Source organism: Leptonotus elevatus, chromosome 1, assembly GCF_054856555.1.
Source record: "Leptonotus elevatus isolate MCC_2025b chromosome 1, RoL_Lele_1.0, whole genome shotgun sequence".
Taxonomy (NCBI): domain Eukaryota; kingdom Metazoa; phylum Chordata; class Actinopteri; order Syngnathiformes; family Syngnathidae; genus Leptonotus; species Leptonotus elevatus.
This window is the reverse complement of record NC_141239.1, coordinates 17,567,761-17,589,469: the sequence shown is the minus strand read 5'-3', so window position 1 is coordinate 17,589,469 and position 21,709 is coordinate 17,567,761. Positions and strand designations below refer to the sequence as shown.

The 21,709-nt window shown below is 41.2% G+C and overlaps 1 protein-coding gene across 2 annotated transcripts; it reads left to right on the top strand.

Moving 5' to 3' along the window:
* The first annotated feature begins 559 nt into the window (after positions 1-559).
* Positions 560-18,668, top strand: LOC147181134 (carboxyl-terminal PDZ ligand of neuronal nitric oxide synthase protein-like). 2 transcript variants are annotated; one of them, XM_086057923.1, is made up of 10 exons: positions 564-1,137; positions 1,409-1,480; positions 5,677-5,766; positions 5,842-5,900; positions 6,556-6,664; positions 8,150-8,279; positions 8,553-8,671; positions 8,955-9,116; positions 12,374-12,542; positions 16,276-18,668. In XM_086057923.1, the coding sequence occupies exons 1-10, from the start codon at positions 1,033-1,035 to the stop codon at positions 16,815-16,817; spliced, it is 1,557 nt and encodes a 518-aa protein (XP_085914049.1). In that variant the 5' UTR covers positions 564-1,032; the 3' UTR covers positions 16,818-18,668. The 2 variants fall into 2 exon arrangements, with proteins under 2 accessions (XP_085914040.1, XP_085914049.1); XM_086057914.1 differs by having other exon boundaries at positions 560-1,137; positions 5,677-5,900.
* Positions 18,669-21,709: the final 3,041 nt, after the last annotated feature.

Genomic DNA, 21,709 nt, shown 5'->3' with positions numbered 1-21,709 from the left:
CGTTGCCCATTACGTAGAAGAGACGTTTCTACGCCGGCTTGCTCAGTGGGAAGTAAGTAACTTCACGGAACACAACATGATTTGGAGTGACAGTGTTCTGGAACACCAAACCATTTATGTGACTCAGCCATCTTTGTTTCATTGGAGGGAATGAGGTCCGAACTGTGACAACCGAGTGGGATACGTATGACTTCCCACCTTCCTCGAATGCAACATTAAGCACTGTGATGCCCTATTCACTCGACAGCAAGTGGTAAAATGGCCGCCCTGGTTAAAAACAGGTGGATTTTTGCTGCTTTACTTTTTACTAATGCAATATTAATCAGAATGTCGTGTGGTGGCGCATAGAAACGTATTATTGTAAAGGGAATTGTTTAATACTTTTTTGCATGTTTTAACAATATTCAAAAATAGGTTTTCAAATGCATACTCATTGTGTCTCTATTCATTATTTTACATAAATGTTCTCTTTTAAATATAACATTTTATAAGTGAGGTTCAATACAGTTACTGTACATTTTTGTTAGTGTCCTAAAATTGTCGCCTGTGGATTTTCTAGAAACGGTATGTTCCCGGTGGTGCCACTAGATGTCACACAAACAAACAACATCCACTCCTGCTGGGAAAAAGACTCTTTGCTCTTCTCTTCCACCCACTTTAGATGATGATAAGCACTCGCCGCCTGTCAACGTTGAGCATTTGAAACAAACAGACGCTTGATGCGGACCTTGGAGCAAACAAGAGTCATGTGTTGAGTCATTTGCAGACCGACAAATCCTCCGTCGTGCCTCACAGCGAAGGACACTAGGGTGGGGGGGGGTGGGGGGGCGCACGGCTATACTGCGCACATCGATCACCGATCAGCTCAACAAGCCGAACTCTCCAGCTCAATCGATCGGGCTGGAGCGGTACGGCTCGACCCGGATGACCTCCAGGGAGTAACAGTGCGCAGAAAGATGCGCACCCGTGCTTGTCTTTAGGGTGTCTGAGGCTAAACAAGTGTCGAGTCCGCAACCATTCGATAAATGAGCGATGCCAGGGGTGACCAAGTACAATTTGGTGGATGACTCCCTCGATTTGAGGATCCCTATGCATAACGAGGAGGTGTTCCAGCATGGAGTCTGCTTCGAGGCAAAGGTAAAGACCCCTACATGATCATTTTTGGACGCTTTTGTCACAAGTAGAGTCTGCTTTATTTTCTCCTGTCTTTCTGTTTATTGCCACAAATGTGTGCCTATTTTAATTGCATTTGCATCACTTTTTTCCCCGCCACAAACATTTCCCATCGTTTTTTCTCTCCAACCATTATGTTTGAAGTGTCAATAGGAGTTTGAGTTGATGCAATATGACAGTAAGTATCAAGTGGTAGTTCCTTTCTCTGACATGGATTTCCTTTGGATTTTTACAGTACATTGGCAGCTTGGAAGTGGGTCGTCCTGGCAGCCGCATGGAAATAGTTGCTGCGATGAGAAGAATCCGAGTAAGAAACAAGCAAATATTGCATACCCGCGAATCGTTCAACTGCTGCAACAGCTAAGGAAGCACATTACCAAGCAATCGATGAAGTGTGTGCTTCCTGGCGGTTGTGTTTAATGTCACACCTTCTGCACAGTGATGGGAGGAGGACCCTTTCCCCCTCATCAGGCAATCCTTACACTTCACGTGGACCTCAGTTATTATACCCCTGCACTTTAGTTATTAAATGAGATCCATATTCTGACTTTATGCCTGAGGTTTATGTGCCACACCATTTGAAAAATCAACATCTCCCGAGGCTCAGACGAGGCCAGCGACTGCAGAGCAATTACTTCTCACTGCAGTGTTAGGGAGACGCGCTGGAGGAGAGGATTTACTATCTGTTGGTCAGCGCCGAGATCTAATCTAACATCCAACTTATTGAGTCGCACAGAGGCTGGTGGGGTCCTAAATGACACGCCATGAGGACTTAATCCTCATCTGGGATAGTGATGCCTTGTTGGCATATGTTGAGGAAATTTGATCTCCTTTTAAAAAGAATCCTTTGAATTAGAGATTTGTCACAGTGTCCGCCCTGAGTCCCCAGGCACAAACAGGAAGAACATAAATATACAGGGTGTCCCAAAAATGGCGATACATGATGCAGACAGACGTGAGGCCGTCAGCATTTGACAGTTTGGGCGTTTGCAGTTTTTGTAAGCATCTCATTCCCCGGTGATCTTCTTTTTTTTTTTCTGTCCTCGACTGCATTTCGAGAAACTTTATGGCTGTCACGCTGCTCCGCCTACAACAACGGCAATCGATGCTATCCACGGCAAGTTTCCTGTACCGACTTCAGGTTGTTGTTGTTGTTGCGCTAACGATCGTGCGCTTCAATCGACCAACTTTGAACAACCTGAAGTCGGCGAGGGTAAAGTTGTATCAGTCCGAATTGAGCTTTTGTTGGCGCTACCTGGCAGAGCGCACCTGTTCTAGCGGTTTAGCAATTTTGTCAGTGTAGGTATTAGTAGGCCCGCTTGCTGCATTGTTTGTCACAAACAGATCCTGTTAAAAGAAACTTGCCACGATTGTCAATTGTTGGAGCAGTGTGACGGCCTTAAAGCAACCTGCAAGCCTATTCTGTCAAATGCTGACAGCATCACATGATGATACATAATAGATGATAAAAAAAAAAAAAAAGAGAGAGAGAGAGAGCAAAAATGATGACATGTCGAATCGGTAAAATTACCAAATGAACAATACTGAGCTCTCGCAAGGATTTTTTATTTTTTTTAATGAAGTGGGTTGTGACTTTTGGGACCCCCTTGAACAGCATTTACACAAGCTAACATAAAGGTAGCACAAAGTGCAGTCTAACTATGCACAAAAGTGCCATTTTCTGTCTTTAAGTATTTTTCTAGACTAGCACAGATAGATTAGGGAGTTTTGCGCCGTTGTGGGAAGGCACACAACTGAATCCCGGCCAGTCGAAGCGGCTCCCCTCATTCTCTTTCAAATCAGGGTGATCAAAGCGCACATAGTGACAGACAAACTGCAAGATCTCCCCTTGCGGATGATGTAGTCGGCCGTGCATATCATGCAGACAATTGGAGACCATCTTGCACCCCTGGATCATGCATCGTGTATGAATCTTGTCCTCCCCGCCCCCACTGTTGTGCCAGTCAGAGGTGTGCGATTAAAATAAATTAAAAATAATAAATATTTTTAGATCATGATGATAATAATAATTCATGCAAATAATAGATTTGTACTCGGGGTTCACCACTCACAATATTTTGGCTGATCACCGATCCCCGATCTGTAAAAAGTCTGACCCGCTGATCCCGATTTATATTCATAACCAACACCATACACTTCCAATTTTGTTTTATTGTAAAACATTGGACAATACCCGTGAAACAATACATGTGTGTAGTCATCTCACAGCAGAAGAGAACAGTGGCTAACCTTTTGGTGGACAAGATCGGTTTTATTTTCAGCGATCGGCCCACTGATGCCCCAAAATTAAGGAAATCATACCGATCCCAACCAATCAATCGGTGCAACTCTAATTTCTACAATGATTCCGAGGGATATATTTATGCATGAAATACGATAACATTCACCTTCGCCTCCATAAAATCCACCAAAATCGCGTTGGAAAACCTGCACCACCACTTAGACCTGCTTTTTGCTAGTCTAAAATCTTGTTTTACTTTTTGTCACCAAATTGCCAGATGTGCACGGAGGCGCGCCCGCTCCGTCCACCGGAACATTCAGTGAGGCGTAACACGTTCCCAGACACAGTACGCTTAACTTAATCTGGCACGAAAATGACAATGCACCTGTTTTTACAGCGAGTGCGCTAAGAAAATAGAGCCCAAAGTGCATAAAGTTTTGTTTTTTTTGCAAGGTCAATTTACCTGGGTAATATTAACGCTGCGCAAGAGTGTTTTGTGTATTAAAGCAACACTAAGGAACTTTCAGTTTACGTTGATTATGGCGGCGCCATATGGACAAAAGCGGTAATGCTATGCCTTAAGGAAGACCTCATTTCCCATGAGGTCAAGCGCATTGCCTCATTTTTGGGCTCATGCCAGCGGGTGAAAGCCAGGCCAATGTTGATCCTTGACTGTCCAGTAATCGTGCGTTGACATTTAAATTGACTTCCGTCTTTGTAACGAATGGGGAAAGGGGGAAGTGACGCATGCCATAAAGCAGTCAGCACATTTGTAGTTTTTTTTGTGTGGCAGTGTTCCTACCATCCTCCTCGAAGTTGCTGAGTGCCAGTAAAAATGATACTGACCCCCTCAGGCCATGGCAAAGGTACCATTCAACTAGTTTTAAGTCGATGTTTCATCAGAAGAGTTATGAAAATATTTTATTAAGGTTGGAAAGTTCCTAAGTGCTACTTTAATGCCACAAATCTGATCTCTATTACTTTTTACCACATTCAAGCCATTCCTATTGTGCTCATGGTTCCCAGTTCACTCATATCCACTGTGAAACAAGAAACAAAACTCTATTGTAAGGACCCTCATTTTTGCTGTATTGCAATACGGTGACTCACAATCAATGGTTGAAATGACCAAATAAACAATCCCATGAATTGTAGTCCTATCAGTGTTTGTTGTCGTATTGCACAAATGCGCGTCTCCATAGTTTACACAATCTGTATTCATACTTCAACAGGACACTGGATAGAGAAAATGACTTCAAAACGTTGATTGTGTCATTGTGAAGATTGAAGAGTGACACACCTGTAGAGAAATTGTTTTCTTTTTTTAGTGCCAGGTGAATGTGCATGTAATTGTGCAATAGTTTCATCCAATGTTCCGCCTCATTTGCCTCTTGACGGCTTTGTGTGTTCAGATGGATGGCATTTCACCATATATACTCCAAGGAATTAGCATCTTGGATCCTCTACACGTGCACGCACACACACACACACACACACACACACACACACACTACCGAGGCCGCGTATCCTTCACCTGAGCGTCCACGATTCGGAATGTCAGAATAATTCCCTCCCCTTGATGAGATTGATGAGTGGTGAGTAAGAGCGTATGATGAGATGTATTATTGAATCTTGTGGACGTTACGCACGCGCGCATCACTGGCGAGTAGATAAATCGCTTAGTGATTCATTGCTAGGAATGTCATGGCTACTTGACTATAAATAAGAGTGACTTTGTTTGAAATCCCGACGGATGGATTTCAGTCTCTTGTGTCAGGACGAATGGAAAGACGAGTGAGAGGGTTGTCAACATGAGGACAAACAAAATATGACAAGGGGAATATCCTCAAATGACTTTGAGTGAGCCTCGTGATCAAACATGATTTCAAATACATTACGATGTCTATAGAGGAAACTCCGTCATTAATCATGAAGAGGGATGAAAGTGTGCCAAACATCTCCACCGCCCGCTGCGAAGTCTCAATTTGAAATCTTAAACAGCCTCCAGAAGGAGAAACTGAAAGCGCCGGCGTGTTTACTCAAGCTTGCATTTCCTCGGAGAGGACGATAATCAAAACTGTCGCGCTATCCGGACGATCCCGTCTCTCTTTTCCAATATATCATCTGTTACTGTGTAAAGTGAGCTGTCTCAGTGGGCGTGTGCGGTATTCATCACTCTCTCCGCCAGCGTGTTTTTCAACCTCTTTTAATTCGATTCCCCGACCTTGAAATGCTAACACCATTGTTTTGTTTTTTCACAGTATGAATTCAAACTGAAGAACATCAAGAAAAAGAAGGTCAACATTGTCGTTTCCACAGATTTTGTCAAAGTGATATTAAGAAAAAAGAAGGTCAGACTCGTAAAGTATCATTTTATGACTGCATCAAATGCTAACTCACTTTTGTTTGATTGTTTGTCCTGGCAGCGAAAAGGGTGGTCATGGGATGAGAGTACAATCTTGGTGACGCAGGATCCTATATTCAGGTGGGTTACAACAATTTTTGATTTTTCATTTGACTTTAGCTTCTTAAATTCAGAATAGATAGTCGCACATATCAGTATCGGCTCATTTCCATCATGAACTAGAAATGAGAAATTACAAGAATAGAAAATTGCCATTCATTTCTGTTACGGATTGTCTGGGTTGGACCGATCGATTTTTAAACATCAAATTTTTATGGAAATATTCAACAAAACGTCTTACTTAGGGTTAGGATTCACACATTAAGCATGGAAGAATGTTATATGAATGGAACATTAAGCCTTAATATTTTTATTTCAGTGCTGTTCAAACATGAAACAGACTGCAACCGGTTTGTTAAATGCAGTGGCTCACTTATAAACCAGAATTTTCAGATAATTACATTTTCATACAAATCTTACAGTGTACATGTACAAGTTTACTGATTTGTATTTTCTAAATGTGAGTTTAAAAAAAAATAATCGCAATAATCAATTTATAGATTTGCATCGGGATTAATCGGCATCAAATCGAATCGTGACCTATGAATCGTGATACGAATCGAATCGCCAGGTACTAGGCAATTCACACCCCGAGTTGTTACCAATCTAAATAAAAACCAGAGGCAATTTCATTAAGAAGAAGAACGAAAGCTGACGCAGTTTGTTCTGCCAGCAGGATTTTTTATGTCTCACATGATGCTCAAGACCTGAAGATCTTCAGCTACATAGCAAGAGATGGGGAAAGCAACAGCTTCCGCTGCAATGTCTTCAAGTCTAAGAGGAAGGTAAGCGAAATTCGCCACTAAACGATGATGTCATGTCTGACCACGAATTCGTAGTTTCACATGGACCTCAAACAAAACTGCAGCTAGTCCAGCAAGCCAGTGCCGATGTAGCGATGAGTTCGCGGAAAAGAAAATGTGCATTTTTATTGTCATAATATCTGCATATCGAGGAGAGGAAATCGACCGCCAAGGCAACGATAATTCCTCTGTGATCTTTTACCATGAAGACGAGACGGACAGTGACTTAGCTGAGACTTAATATTAATCATCCTCGTTGGAAGAGAAATGAGGTCTGTGAAACATCACCTCATTGTCTGGAGAACGGTCCGAGTTTGTATCTGGCTGCTGCAAAGCGCGCGTGTAACTGAGTAGGAGGAGATGGAGCAGCTGATACCAGCAAATTTGATTTGTTTTCATCAGCTCAGTGCATCTAAGGAGCGTTCGGTCTGTTGCGGCGTTGTAGAAGGTTTGATGGGGCAAGAGATAACCAATTACATAAGCTATTTTTGTTAGTTCATTGTCGTTTTGCTTTTCATATCAAATTTAAAGTCTCAAATATAAAAACTAGGGGTGTCAGGCCATTACAATTTTTAATCGTAATTAATCGCATGACTTTAATAGTTAACTCACAGGTAATCGCAAATTTTATTTCTGGTCTAAATGTACAGTAAAATGAACAATATATTTTAGTTTTCATACTCTTAACATAAAAGCGGGAAAAAATGTTAAACTAATACAAATATGGCGGTATTTTTTAGTCATAGATATAGTAATTCATAAAAATTGAGTTAAAATTAAAAAGATGTACTGTACTGTAAAAAAACAAGTGTGATATTAATTTGTGTTGAGGTCATTTCTCCGCCACTAGATGGCATAATTGCATTTGTAAGACGGTGGCAGCTCAGTGCATTTTTTTCCTAATCTTTAACATGAAGTAACTTGAGAAATTCTGCACTTTTTTTTAAAATCGTAAAATACAACTTGAACGCAGTTTCCGCCAACATATGCATTATTATTACATATTTTGACGCAGACATGTTTGCTGCGTTGCAACTGGAATTCCCCCAGTACAGGCTTTCTAAGTAAGGCGCGGTCATTAATTGTGTGTTAAAAAAAAAATAGCGGCATTAAAGTAACATGAAATTAACTCCAAATTAACTCACAAATTTTGACACCCCTAGTCAAAACGTCTGATAAGTACACAGCAAGCACTTTTCTTCCTGTCATAAAATCTTGACCTTATAATATAATTGCTTAATTCTGAGCTGACCAATTCATCATCAGAATCAATACAGAGTAGTTGAAGCTTCTCCCGTTCACGCCCACCACCACCCATGTATTCCTTTACTACCTCACTGTCCCATATACTACCCCCCCGCCCCCCACTGCAACCCTTCCTCCCATTCCGCCTCGGTTTGTCCCCGCTGGCTCCCATCATCTTGCCTCCCGCACACAAAAGACACACACTCTCGTCTCCCTTCCCAGTCTCAGGCCATGCGGATTGTGCGGACGGTAGGTCAGGCGTTTGACGTGTGTCACCAGCTGACCTCGCAGAAGAAAACAGATGACCAGGACGATGAGGAGGGGAAGGAGAAGGAGTCTGATGCGATGCCAGGTGACAAACATCACAAACCGTTCTTCTTGCTCGCAAAGCGCCTGCTGACAAAAGCACATCGAGGAAAATATGGCACTTTTCTCAAAAAAATCGTTTTCATTAGCTTGCAATGCTGCAGCTGCACTTTAGTGTTGCTGAGTCGTTTGAGTCATTGATGAAATCATTTGGGGGTCCTACACACTACATTGCCCCTATAGATGAATTGCACGCTGTCAAGCTCAGGGTAAAAACACGGCATGAAATGTCCCTTATATGCGTCTATTTTGCCCGCAGCCGACAAGAGGTTGGCATTGTCAGAGACCGACCTTGAAGCCACAACAGAGGAGAGTATCGAGTGCAACACGTCATCAGACCTGGAGAGGAACAAAAGGGTCCTTGGTAATAATGGGAAGGTAGAGACCGTAAATTATACTTGATCATTTTAGTGCCGCTAGTTGTTATTCCATTCAAACAATAGGAGGACTTGAGCACACAGATGACACCGCCCCCTTCCAAGTGACATTTATGGAGGCTTTCAGACAATTTACACGCAGCAGACTTTTTATTTGCTACGCCGGGAGAATCTGATGAGACGCAGCTGCACCTAAAAAAAATAAAAATAGGCCTTGGACGGATGAATCTCCATCACAGAAGTTTGTAACCGCAGTCTGTTTGGTAATGTCCTCTCCGCTGCAGGGCTCCGACGGTAGCTCTCTTCTGCTGAGCTCCCCGGCCAGAAAAGCTTCTTTCGCGGGTCAGTCGGCCGCAGAGGCCCCCAGCGCTTCAGAGCACCAAGTGCAACTACTGCAGAAACAATTACAGCAGCAGGAGCAACAGGCGCTGGCGGCATCAGCTCAGGTACTCAACATATATTTGGAATGTGGTTTTTAAAACACCCAAGCATACAATTGAAAGAAAATGTTTCGTACTTCATGAATGGTTACATCAATGGATAGGTCTAAATTGCAATTCTCATACATATACTACTCCAAAAAATGAAAGGGACAAAGTAATAATTCATTCATTCATAGCGTAAACACTTTGTTCCTTTCGTTTTTTAGAGCAGTATATATTATAGACATCTGGATTTCCAAATGAACCTAAAATAGGTGAACCGTATACGACCTCTAAACTTTGAATACTTTTTTTTTTTTTTAAGAGCTCAGTATTGTTCATTCGGTAATCATCATTGCTCTTTAAAAAAAAATATATATATATATATATTATTATTTTGTATGTGGGTGAGTATGTGCATGTGTGTGTGTGTATTCGTTAGTTCACCAAAAACGTATTTAAAAAATCCCATACCGTTCACCTAAACCGAACACCGCCGTCAGGAGACCCGAGGAAGGACCAAAGAAAGGAAAGTGAAATCCAGCACCGACCAGACACCACCCACCCGTTTGTTGAATACAAACGTCTAACTGTTTGCTGTTAGCAAGAAACTGAACATCAAAAAACAAGCTACAAAATAAATAAAAAATGACAAAATAACACTATTCGGAGCATTCCTACTACATTTTAGAGTTGTGTTTACACAATGCTGTGAAGTTGAATTTACTCAACATTATTATGTTGTATTTACTAAAAGTATTTGTGTTTAATTTAGCTGATATTGTTAAATAAAAATTAACAATCCTCATTATGTTGAACTTACTTAACACCATTATGTAGAATTAATTTAACACTATTTTTTCTTGATTTACTAAAATGGTAGCGCTTTTCCAACAATTAAAGCAAAATCAAGGGATGTTGTACTAAGTTTTGCATCATCATGGTCACTCAAGCGTCAGGTATCAAACCCACAACCACTGCTTTGGAAGACGACCACGCTACCATTGATCCATGCCGTTCTACTGCAATCACCTATGTTAAACACAAATTAATTTTGAGAGCAAAATGTGCCAAAAACTGGCCTAAAATGCTTGATGTGTTTGTCTGCGTTTTGACTGTTTGTCCATCTGCAGCAAATGGCCATATGTACATGCAATTGCCAATTAACATGCAAAAACAACATGTACATGCAAAAACAAAGCTGGTTTTGCAGGTAAATTTCTAGTTCATTATGCATATGGCCATTTGCTGCAAACTTAGTACAGTATCCCTCGATTTTGCTTTAAAAGCGCTACCATTTTAGTAAATCAAGAAAAAAATAGTAAAATAAATTCTACATAATGGTGTTAAGTAAATTCAACATAATGAGGACTGATCATTTTTATTTAACAATATCAGGTAAATTTAACACAATTGATTTTGGTAAATTCAACATAACATCAGTAATTTAACTGAAATAGTTATGTGGGACCGGTTGTCTTAACCGTGTTATTTAAATTGAGCTAGCTCAGTTTATACACACACACACATATACATATATATGATATTTTCAGAGATTGAAGTTGACATGAGATGTCCATGTGAATTTTGGTAACGATTTTTTTGTGTAATTAAGCAACATTTAGCTTTTGTACTTTTACACTTGTGCTTAAAAGTTTACATGCCCCAAGGGTATGTACATTTTCAAGCAGGACTGTATATGACAAAATATATATATATTTTTTAAATGCACACAATTGAGTTTTTACTACAAAGTACTTACCGTGATGTATTTTTTTTTATCTTGCACACAAGAAATGCACCAAAAAACTGAAAACTAATACTAAAACTAATAAAAAATTAATCTAAAATAAACCATTTTCGATTAAAGGTAAAAACTAATAAAACTAACAAAAAATTCTAAAAACAGAAAAAATATATATATATAGAAATAATGAAAATTCCAAAACTATTATAACCATGCTATGTATTATAAATCACTATTCATGACAACATGATGACATAAACATAAATGTCTACCATAGTGGTCCTGACAAAGAATAGAACCATGCAGTTCTCACAAGCTTCAAAGTCAGGCAGCACAAACCGCTCAGCCCTACAGCCAGAGTGATGAAACAGCCGGCCAAGCGCAGCCTTTGTTGATCAGGGAACCGTTCAACTCGATCAAACATACATCATAACTTACTTCATAATTGAGGAGAAAAAGAACATTACCATAAAATGAAATTATCAAAATGTCAGAGAATTGAATAAAAAAAGGCAGAGAAGAAAATGTGAAAAGTAGCTATAAAATCCCCGAAATTACCGTAAAATGTACACTAAATTGCCACCAAAAAGGACAGAAGATGTGCTTAAAAAAAAAAAAAAAAAGCAGAAAAGTAGATGTTTAAAAAGTAACTATAAAATGTCCAAAAACAAAAGACGAAATCCTGAAAATTAGCATAAAATGAACACAAAATTGCCCCAAAAGGTCAGAAAAATTATTTAAGAAAAAGCTTGAAAGAAAATGTTCACAAAGTAACCATGACATGTCCAAAAACAAAAAAAGAAATGTTGAAAATTAGCATAAAATTGCCAAAAATTTCAAACAAATGGCCATAAAATGTCTAAAAAAGGAAGATGAGAGGCAAAAAATGATGTCGGAAATTTTACACAAAGGCAACAAAGTCTAAAAATGTTTGGTGCAGCTCTAATTCGCTCTTGGGCCCTCAGTAAATTAGACACGAAGACACTGTTTTGCTCATCACAATGGTCAAATGTTTTGTGGCTCCAGACATTTTTTTTTGGGGGGTGGGGGCGGCTAAAATGACTCTTTTGACAGTATAGGTTGCTGACCCCTGGTCTATGCCTTTGTATGGACATCTATGTACAGTAGACCGAATTGCAAACAGTTAGAAGTGACGTCCGGGATGAAGGACGTTTGAATGTCGTGCCCCACCGTGCGCCTATCTCATGCATTGCAGAGGAGTCAACTGGGTGTGTCAATGAGTGCACATTTCTGTGCCCCAGACTGGATGTGACTTCACTAAGACAGACAACAAAGATGAATGAGACAAGTTTCCCCATCATTACCAATTTACAATTTATCCTGCTCATCTAAAATTAGATCCATGTGTGGTAGGGCGGTGCGCTAGTACTGACCAGCCGCCACTGGTTATCATGCCTCTTACTTTTAGTGTATGATTTCAGAGTAGAATGTGGGTGATGTAGGTCAAAACTACACTGAACATTTTTTTGATTGGATCTGATTTTGAATTTTGTTTCTGTTCGATATTGCTCAGGTGTATGTGCTGCGGGGCCAGCTGTCTGTGGAGGTTTGCGCTCGAAGCGAAGCCCAGACGAGAGTTCAGCGGCTGCTGCAGCAGAATACTGACTTGCTGCAGCATATATCGCTTCTTGTCAAGCAGATCCAGGAATTGGAACTCAAAGGTGGTGGAAATTTAACATCCAGTAAGTGGAATAGACTACTGCTATACCTTGACTTATGAGTGCCTCAACTTACTTTATATGGCTATTTTTCTTTTCTTTCCTTTTTTTTTTGCTTTGTCTTATGAGCCAAAATCAGGAGCTGGAGTCAGTTCCTGTTGTCACTAACTAGGCCACGCCCCGAATGCCCATTTAAAGGCACATGTCAACATTGTGTGGTAATGTGGTAAATTAACTTAATTTTCCCCACTTTTCTTTTAAAATAATCAACTCAAATATGTTAGATTAAAACATTTTAATGTGTAACCAATGTACATGTTTGAATTAAGTCAATTCTAAGGACTTGTTTACAGGCATGGAAGTTTTGGATATACAGAATTGTTACTTGTAGATATGCAACGCATTTATTCCCCAAAATGTATAAATACGTTCTATTTTAAATGTTTTTTCCCCAAACACGTATTTATAGTTTTTTTTTATGTTGTTGTTTTTATGCTAGCGCATACAAAAGGCTTTGATGCACTGAACAGAATGCTTGAAGCAATGATAGGCAGGTTGCAGCAGAGTATCAACCAAGGTCATGTTGCAAAAAGGCTCTTTTCACCAGTGTTTTGAACAGATTGGTGAATAATGATGAAATTTAGCTGTATTATAGTGCTAATTGCTGCAAAACGGAAACAGCTAGAAATGTACTTCTTCCCCCTCATGAAAGAAGAGACTCTAATCTTTTTTTTTTGGTAGGTTCCATGTTTTTATAGTGATAGAATACATTATTCTGTGGGCCTTGCAAAATCATTTAGAATCCAGTAAAATAGCCAAGACTGGAGCGAAGGGGATTGCTTCAGTGAAAATGGCTGGGAGTGAATGAGTTAAAAAATATTGTAAATATCAAGGATGCTTGGTACCACTTTTTTTCAGACACCTGCACAAGTACTCAACTCTTAAATAGTCACCGGTATTGATACCACTAGTATTTTTGATACATAAAATGTTGCAAAAAAAAGAAGTAAATGACAGATAATTTTATGTATTTATTATTTATTCATTTATTTACAATTTTCCTTAAAATTGCATAAATAAATGGCAATTTTCTGTTCTTCTCATTTCTATTTCCTGATCGTAAAAAGGCCACAAGAGGCATCGCGAGTACTGTATTGATACCTTGAAATAAGGCTGGGGATCAGCCCGATACCTGGCATTGGTACTCAGCCTCATCCCTGATAAATATAAAATAATACAAAATTAATCCATCCATCCATCTTTTGCCGCTTATCCGAGCTCGGGTCGAGGAGGCAGCAGCTTCCCCATCCACTTCAACCAGCTCCACCGGCGGGATCCCAAGGCATTCCAAGGCCAGCCGAGAGACATAGTGAGGGTAGGAACGTAGATCGGCCGGCCAATCGAGAGCTTGCCTCACGGCACAGCTCTTTCTTCACCACAACGGACCGATACAGAGTCCGCATTACTGCAGACGCTGCACCGATCCGCCTGCCGATCTCCCGCTCCATCCTGCCTTCACTCGTGAACAAGACCCCAATATACTTAAACTCCTCCACTTGGGGCAGGATCTCATCCCCGACCCGGAGAGGGCACGCCCCCCTTTTACGACTGAGGACCGTGGTCTCGGATTCGGAGGTGCTGATCTTCATCCCAACCGCTTCACACTCGGCTGCGAACCGCTGCAGCGAGAGTTGGAGATCACAGCTTGAAGAAGCCAACAGCACCACATCATCTGCAAAAAGTAGAGATGCAATGCTAAGGCTACCAAGCCTCAATGCCTCGGCTGTGCCTAGAAATTCTGTCTATAAAAGTTATCAACAGAATCGGTGACAAAGGGCAGCCCTGGCGGAGTCCAACCATCACTTGGAACGAATCCGACTTACTGCCGGCAATGCGGACCAAACTCTGACATCGGTCGTACAGGGACTGAACAGCCCGTATCAGGGGGCTCGGTACCCCGTACTCCCGAAGCACCCCCCACAGGACTCCTTCTCCAAATCCAAAAAACACATGTAGACTGGTTGGGCGAACTCCCACGTACCCTCCTGGTGCCAAGTGCACATATGGACACCCCTATGTTTGAACATGGTGTTCGTTATGGACAATCCGTGACGAGCACAGAAGTTAATAACAGAACACTACTCGTGTTCTGATCGAGGGGGCCGTTCCTCCCAATCACGCCCCTCCGGGTCTCACTATCATTGCCCACATGAGCGTTGAAGTCCTCCAGCAAAACAAGGAGTCCCCAGGGGGGCGCGCTCTCCAGCACAACCTCTAAGAACTCCAAAAAAGTGGGTACTTTGGTGCATAGGCACAAACAACAGTCAGGACCCGTCCCCCCACCCGAAGGCGGAGGGAAGCTACCCTCTTGTCTACCGGTGTAAACCCCAACGCACAGGTGCCGAGCCGGGGGGCATTAAGTTTGCCCAAACCTGCTCTGCGCCTCTCACCGTGGGCAACTCCAGAGTGGAAGAAGGTCATATCCTCTTGAAGAGGACTGGTACCAGAGCCCAAACTGTGTGTGGAGGCGAGTCTGACGATGTCTAGTCGGAACTTCTCGGCCTTACACACCAGCTCGGGCTCCTTCCCCGCCAGAGAGGTGACATTCCATGTCCCAAGAGCCAGCTTCTGTAGCCGGGGATCGGTCCGCCAAGGTCCCCACACTTGGCTGCCGCCCAGCCCACTCTGCACCCGATCCCTTTGGCCCCTCCCACCGGTGGTGAGCCCATGGGAAGGGGGACCCACGTTGCCTCTTCGGGCTATGCCTGGCCGGGCCCCACGGGTGCAGGCCCGGCCAACAGGCTCTCGCCAGCGAGCCCCACCTCCAGGCCTGGCTGCAGAGGTGGGCCCCGGTAACCTACGTCCCGGCCAAGGGAAACGTTTTGCCAATGGTTGTATTCATCATAAGGAGTCATGTAAGCCGTGCTTGGTCTGGTCCCTCACCTAGGACCTGTTTGCCATGGGTGAAGCCCCAGACAACATAGCTCGTACGATCATTGGGACACACAAACCCCTCCCCCACGATAAGGTGTCGGCTGACGGAGGGGACAAAATTAATCGATATTATTAATTACAGTTGTTTTAAAGTATTATACTTTTTTAGAACCACCGTTTAAAAGCAATGTTACTGTACTGCATAAAGTTAAAGTGTCTTGCATTAGTTACAATAATACATTACTTAATCTATATATAGCTAGACTTTTTTAGGAATAAAACTAATCTGCTTAGTTGTTATGAACACACAGGGCCTGCTATGTGGGCCTTGCAAAAGCAGTCAAAATCCAGTAAAACTGCTATGGGACTGCTATGTAGGTGTGTATTTTGTGTGTGGCTTTCAGTTTAATTACACTTCCCGTTTTTTATTATGTTTTATATTTGTGTTGTGTATGTATTTGTATTTTACATTACATTGCAATTTTTCATTTTTACGAACTTGGAAGTTGGAAAAAAAAAATTGTTTTGGGCAGGCTGGAGCATATTATCATCATTTCCATTCATTTAAATGGAAAGAAATTATTTGATACACAAGTAAATTGAATGACAAGAATGAGTAAAGTTCATAAGTCAAGGTACCTTTGGATTTTGTGTCTACTTGCGCAATCATATCCTTTGTGTATTTTATCAACATAAGTGTCTGTCCTGTCCATGCATGTGGAAATGAGTCGTTGTCAAATAGTCGAGAATTATTAGTCCAGTCACAGTGCACTTCCCCTTGCTCTTTGCTCAGAAATGTCCTTTAATGTGTGTCCGTCCTCAGTGGGCTCCCAGGACAGCCTCCTGGAGATCACTTTCCGTGCACGACCCCCCAGCACTCCCAGTGAACCGCTCACTCCGTCTCCTTCAACCGGCCCGTTAGCCTCTCTATCCCAACACCAGGGCGCTGACAGCGCTTGGGTCTCCTTCCCCGCGGGGTCCTGCTCCTCAAGCACCACGGGTGCCCAAACCAGCCCCCTGAACCTCGGCGGCAACGCCATACGTCTGGAGTGCTTCCGCTTCTCCTCGCGAGGGTCGGACGGCCAGGAGCAAGACCACGAGACGGACGGGACGGACCAGACGCCCAGCGACGGCGCTCCGGATGACGCTTCGCCGATGGGCGAGCAGGTGCTGGGAGCTCTGGAGCTGCTCCGGTTCAGGGAATCGGGAATCGGATCGGAGTATGAATCCAACACGGATGAGAGTGACGACCGGGACAGTTGGGGCCACGGGGAGGGAGCTGGGCTGGACGGCGCCGCTCGACTTTTCCATGTGTTGAATACTGAGAGTTTGCCAGACTGTTTAGGCGATGAGATGGCTGTGTAGAGGCACCGACATTGCACTCATGCGTCATCCTGCAGGTGTGAAGATCATGAATAAACTGCATCACAAAAAGATATATTTTCAAAAAGGTTGGTCAGTTGCGATGAAAGTAAAGTTCTGGTGCCCTATTTTAGTTCTAGCGCAAAGTGCAGTTAAGCTGTGCGCAAGTTTTCTTTCTTTTGGTATATTAATAGATTTTGCACAGGTAGAATTGAGTATAAAGGTGAACGGTTTGCCCCATTGTGCACCAAATCTGCCTGTGACAAATCCACCGAAATCGCGTTAGATCTGTGCCACAAGTTCGGCCGGGTTTGACCGAGTCTAAAATCTTCTTTTTTTTTGTCACCAAATTAGAGATGCGCTGGAGGGCTTGGCAGCTCGGTGTGCCGGAACGCCCAGGAAGGTGAAGTGCGCCTACCAAATTCACAAACTAGATTTACCCTGGCAGGAAAATTAAGATGCGCCCGTTTTTAGACCGAGTTTAGTCTAGTAGCTGTTACCAATTGCCAGATTTGGCGGGGTTCGCGGCTGCTGTGTCCGCCGGTGTCGTTTCCCGATGTGATCGGGCTGCCAGATCGTATCAGGTTGCCTTCCAATGATGTCACGCTGCAGGATTGGCTGGAAGTTGATGTGGAAACATTGGAAAGAAAATATTAAAGATGTCATTTAAATAACAAAATGTATGGACTGAAATTGTAAAAACGTAAATAAACCGAAGAATATGAGAGCAGGATACTTGAATAAATAATTTAAAAAAATAGATTGAACAACTAATAAATTAGCTAAAATACAAATACATATGGGGCTGGGTTTAAAAAATCGAATCAATATCGAATAGATTTTCCTTTTTGAGGCTGATATTGATTCATAAAACCATGATTATTTTAATCTCTTTTTTCCCATTAATTCATAATAAAATGGAATTTTAAAGGCTATTTTTTGTTATCTTAGTGTTTTCTTCAAATTTACTGTTCATATGAATTTAAAAGTATTTTCTTACATTCATGAAAGACCTGACGCATTGCACTTTAAGACCACTCAGAATCTTTATTTACAATTATTGAATTATTTAACCTGTTGCTGCCTACGTTTTGTGGAGTTTTTAATCATGCCATTGATCTTTAAGGAGAATTGTTATAAAAAGATGGTTCCATAATTAATCAATATTGATTGAATTGAAGCGGATCGGATTGAATCGAATCGGGAAAATCGAACTGAACCCTTGTGAATCGAAATCAAATCGATTGAGCAAATTAGAATCGATACCCAGCCCTTAATAAATAAATATATAAAAATGGAGACAAAATAGCACATAAATGCAAAAAGTAAAACAAATATTGATTATTTAAAAAGAAACCAAACCAAAGTGAACACATGTGAATCGCGCATTTTTTTTAAGTAGCGCTGCTGTACTGACGCCATCAACAGGCGCGAGGGCCACCGATACGATCTGGCAGTCCGATCACATCTGCTACCCACACCAGAATGCCCAGCACGGCTCAACGTGACCCCAAACACAATAGACTAGCCTTGCACCTGCACAAAAGTTGAGCCACGCCCTTTTTAAAAAAAAAAATTTAGAGCCCCTGATGTTTCGCATTTGGTGCGGTGAAAAAATGTCATGCTTCTGAAATTGTGGATGTTATGGCAAAGCGGGCTTGAAATCACATTTCTAACACATGCATGTTGAATCATAAATGTAATATGAGTAGCAAGAATGATACTGTCCAAATCAATGCAAATGCTAATGCAAAAGCAAATGTTTGTTTGTTAAAGATTGTCTACACATTTGGCTTATATATTAAAGGGTTGTCTTGCTTTCTGCTGCCAGACAGTTCACTCTAACAATATAGCATCCTTTTGGGGTGAGGGTGGGGGGGGGGGGGGCACTTGCACAAGCTGTAAATGAGAAGGAGTGTCCACACTCCTTTACTGATACTGTAATTCTTCATATTGCCTGGAGCATCTATTTTGGGTAAGGTGTTTATTTTAAGGGAGGCCTTTATTTGTACAAATGCATTTATATTTTTATGGTCGTCATAGTACAAGTAATTGCTTTTTTTTTTCTGAAGAGACTAAAGTAGGCATATGATGAAACAGATCAAAAGTGATGAATGGAGGTCTCAAACACACAAGATTAGTTTTTTTTTATCATTTCAGAATGTGGTCATAGTTACTAACTGTAATTATGAAACCTAAAGCTTCTGCATCCCCGTATTTATCTCTCTGCAGCTCCACAAGCAAAACGAGTCCAGCATCAGCATGCGTTGCAAAGTGCAAATTGTGTGCCAGCGTTTCTTGTGTTTGCCTCTGCCGTTTCTTCAGTAATGTATGCGTATATATTGATGACTGTGAACAGGTTGGCTTCCCTGCCTTGGCGACATCACGGTGCTCCACGCTTGTTGCCATACCAACCATATTGTGGTAATACACGTGACACATCCAGCAAGGATATGACTTTTTTTCTTTCTTTTTTTTCTTTTTATGTTTTAGAGAAGCGGGGACTGACATCCTGCCTGGTCGCAACTGGGCATGAGTTTATTCACATCAATTTTTGTCTTGTTTATTTTGTGGGAGGAGTTTCTTATTTATGTATGCAACATCACACTTTTGTGTCTTCTTTATAGCCCCCATTACATGTTAAGCATTATTTATTAACAGCATATTGCAGTAGGGCTACTGTGGCGCCCCACGGGGCCACTTTTGGAGAGGCTTATAAAACAAATCTGTGCCTTCCAATTCCTTTGGCCAACTGTCACTCCAGTTTTGGCACGCATGACTGCAAGCCGGCTTTCAATGGCTAAATTGTGGACACGTCGTTCAGTTCTTCCCCAAATGTACCCATCTCGTCTTCTATGCATCCTATTCCTTCCTATTTTTCCCTGATGTTCCATTACTTGAGCTCTCACTCACACACACTTTAGGTTCTAGGGTCTGTTTACATCAAGTGTACTGAAAAAGGAATGAAAGTGCACTTACAAACGCACCGTGTAATGTATCGCCTTGTGGAATTAAACATCATTTCTCATTTGTGTTTTGTTGTTTCACAGTTTTTTGCTGTTAGGTGTTACATTTTGCAAGGATAATGACAAAAATGTGACGCATAAAGGAAAAAGTCAATCTGACTTTTTTTTTAATATATATATATTTTTTTTTATTAATTTAAAAAAAACATGAAATAGGCTATAATATGTAATTTGTCTGTTTTCTCTAACCATGACATGGAAGCTAAGCTACAACACAGAGGCAACTTTAATGTCAAAGACAAATACGTACGTACCTACGTAGAGCTACAATGTTAGTACAGATTAGCTTTCTAAATATTTGGTGAGTTGTCAACCTGTGGTATTTGTGTTTGCTGCATGCACCATATGCACAGATCTGCACATTAATTAATGGTGTGATTTTTTTATTCTTTTTTTTTTTTTTTGTATGAGGTGTTGCATTTGAAAATGTCCACCAAAATCACGTAACACCACCTGCGCCACAAGATAGACCTGTTTTTTGCTCATCTAAATTTGAGTCTACTTTTTGTCACCAAATTGCCAGATGTGCCAGGGGCAGAGCAGAGCTGTCCTCAGGAACGCCCAGCGAGGTGCAACAATGATCCCAACACGGTCGCCTAGATTTGACCCGACACGAAAAATGACGTTTTTATGACAAGCGCACAGGCACTTGTCTACAAAAAGAGAGCCCTTAATGTAAATGTATTGTGCTTACAAGTTAAAAAGCCTACAACTGAACTCTACATACCAAATATACTGTACTGGATTAACTAAAGTTTAAAAAAAAATTCGCCTACCACTAGAGGGAGCCCACGTTCCATTAACTCATTCACTGCGATTGACGGCTATAGATGTCAAAAATTAGAACTATTTCTATTAGTTTAACATTTTTTCCACTTTTGTTAAGTTTTTGTTTTTGTTGAGTATGAAAACCTAGGAAAAAAATACATTTAGAACAGATATAAAATTTATGATTAAGTCATGCCATTAATTACGAAAAAATAATTAATCGCCTGACGCCCCTAATTTTTAAATAATCTTCTTCTTTTTTTTAAGTAATTTTAATTATTTCTATTTTTTAATAATCTTTTCTTTTTTTTTTAAGAAAGTATTCTTAAAAAATTAAGGGCGTCAGGGGATTAAAAAATTTATAATCATAATTAATCGCATGATTTCACTAGTTGACTGACAATTAATCACAAATTTTATATCTGTTCTAAATGTACAATAAAAAAATGTCTATGTTTGCATGATCTTGTTAACAAAAGTGGGAAAAAATGTTAAACTAATAGAAATGGTTCAAATAAATTTTTGACATCTATAGCCGTCAATGGCAGTGAATGAGTTAATGGTAGACGGACCAGTACCGCATTCCGCGATACTGACGCGACTAAAATCCTTTCGACACATCAAACTCAAATCGGTTCACATAATAGCGAATCTAGACTGAAATATGTGTATTAGCAGCGTGAGAGTTTTCAGTAGTTTGCACGAGAGCGTTTAAGAAGTTTGTGTGCGAGGTAATCCTGAATTCTATTCCTAACGGCCTCATCATAAGGATACCAGCCATCAACTCAAAATGCACAAATGTGATGTAGAACTGAGCTAAGGCTGCAGATTGGATGGAAAACGTGGAGAGAAAAAAAATCAGCCATTCGCCTGCCCACATTCAGCCACCACAGCAGGCAGCTCCCTGTAGCGCAGCTGTTGACACTTGATAATGATAGTGGGCGGACCCCCAGGAGCTGACTACTACTTTCATTTCATGTTATAATAACCCACCTCCTCACACCAGTTGTGATGTTTCTCTTTGGCCACAAGAGTTGAGCGGTTGCTCCTCTGTTTCAGTTCAGAGGATAACACCGAGTCTAATCATCCACTCACGGTTGC